The sequence below is a fragment of the Trachymyrmex cornetzi genome, unplaced genomic scaffold (genome assembly GCF_001594075.2).
Source record: "Trachymyrmex cornetzi isolate Tcor2-1 unplaced genomic scaffold, Tcor1.1 scaffold4785, whole genome shotgun sequence".
Classification (NCBI taxonomy): domain Eukaryota; kingdom Metazoa; phylum Arthropoda; class Insecta; order Hymenoptera; family Formicidae; genus Trachymyrmex; species Trachymyrmex cornetzi.
Window position 1 is genome coordinate 1 of NW_017299602.1, and position 1,581 is coordinate 1,581.

Consider the following 1,581-nt stretch of genomic DNA (forward strand, 5'->3'; position numbering starts at 1 on the left):
ATAACTATAAATTAATATTATTTGTTTGATATAACATTCATTGGCCATTACTATAATATCGGTAAACCAAATTTCTCCTTTCAAAAGTGGAAATATACTTGACATATATTCAAACACTTTAAGCATTGGATACCACACTACAAAATTTGTTTCTTGCGATAAAAATTGCGTAAGATTCCAAAATTCTGATACATTGAGCTGACGATTAATCATTAAATGAAACGCATCATCGATGATTTTAGCACGGTTGATTACACTTATATCCTCATAATGTCCAGCTGTATCATTTAAATGTTTTGCAATGATGCCCCAGGTTACTGAATCATATTTGGCTCGATAGTATCCTATTCATTAACAAGAAAAGTATTTTATAGAAATGTACTACATATTTTACGAGATTGATACTGAGAGAAATACTTTTCTTCGTTTCATCTTCTTTTTTAGATTAAAGAGACTTAATACATACTTGTACAATGAAATATACTGAAAATTACTGTATCTATAATAGACATACTGTGTTTTGGGTACATGCATTCCTACGTTTCATATAATGAGAACACTCATCATGCATATTTTCATTATTTTAGTGGAACATCGACTATACCACTTAATGTGAAAATATTTCCAGAAGTATTTCTTACTATTTTCATAATTACATAAAAATTGTTGAATTTTTTTTGTGCATTTACCAGCTTGCTGAAAGTTTACCATCCAAACTTCATTTAAAAAAGTTGTGGGAAACTCGGAAGAATCAATATTTGGTTTTAAACATATTTTCCACATATTTCCATTTAATGATGATATTTGCCTTAAAGCTATGGGTATCAACCACTTCCCGTAACTCGTTGTATTATAACGTTGCGATATTCTATTTGTAACTCGGGAATGTTCGAATTGTTCCCAGAATACAACAGGATGATGTTTGTACTTGATCCAAGTTAAGAACTCATTCGATGGTAAATTACAGTTATATGCTTCATCTAATTCTTCTTTCATGGACCAAAAATTATAAGATATTATTGAAACGAACGTCCTAAATTTAAAAAGTTATTGTTAATGATGAGCATAACGGATGGAAAATAAAAATGAGAGTTATAACTTAACTTATAATATACATAGAATTATACAACACAATTCCATGTCACACACATATTAGAGATGAAAGTCGCCTAGACTGACTCTAAGACTTAAAAATATAGCCGCTTATTTTTTGAAAGTAAAATTAAGTTAATATGTAAACGGACAAATAATTAAAAAGACATAAACAAATGAAATTGGAAAAAAAATGGACGGATTCGAAACGAAGGAATTATAAAATATTGTAAATATTATGAAAATGTTTAAAACATTAATAATCTATAAGAGTTGTGATATATATTTAACACAATCACACACACACACACACATACATACATACACACACACATACACACACACACACATACATGTATATCGTACAAGTATATAATAAATTTTTGCATTATCTTCACTCACTGTCTGCTTACATATGCATGGACGTTATTTCGAAACATTTCATCGGTAATAGCACTTTGGAACATCCGTAAAACAATTATTGCTATA

General features: G+C 29.0%; 1 protein-coding gene across 1 annotated transcript; it reads right to left on the bottom strand.

Annotated features, from left to right (window-relative positions):
• Nucleotides 1-98: 98 nt before the first annotated feature.
• Nucleotides 99-996, bottom strand: LOC108765207 (aminopeptidase N-like; the record flags this gene model as incomplete). The annotated part of the gene is made up of 2 exons (XM_018513801.1): nt 690-996; nt 99-344 (listed from the first exon to the last, which is right to left on the bottom strand). Coding segments are annotated over exons 1-2 (553 nt in total), but the record flags the coding sequence as incomplete, so codon positions are not given.
• Nucleotides 997-1,581: the final 585 nt, after the last annotated feature.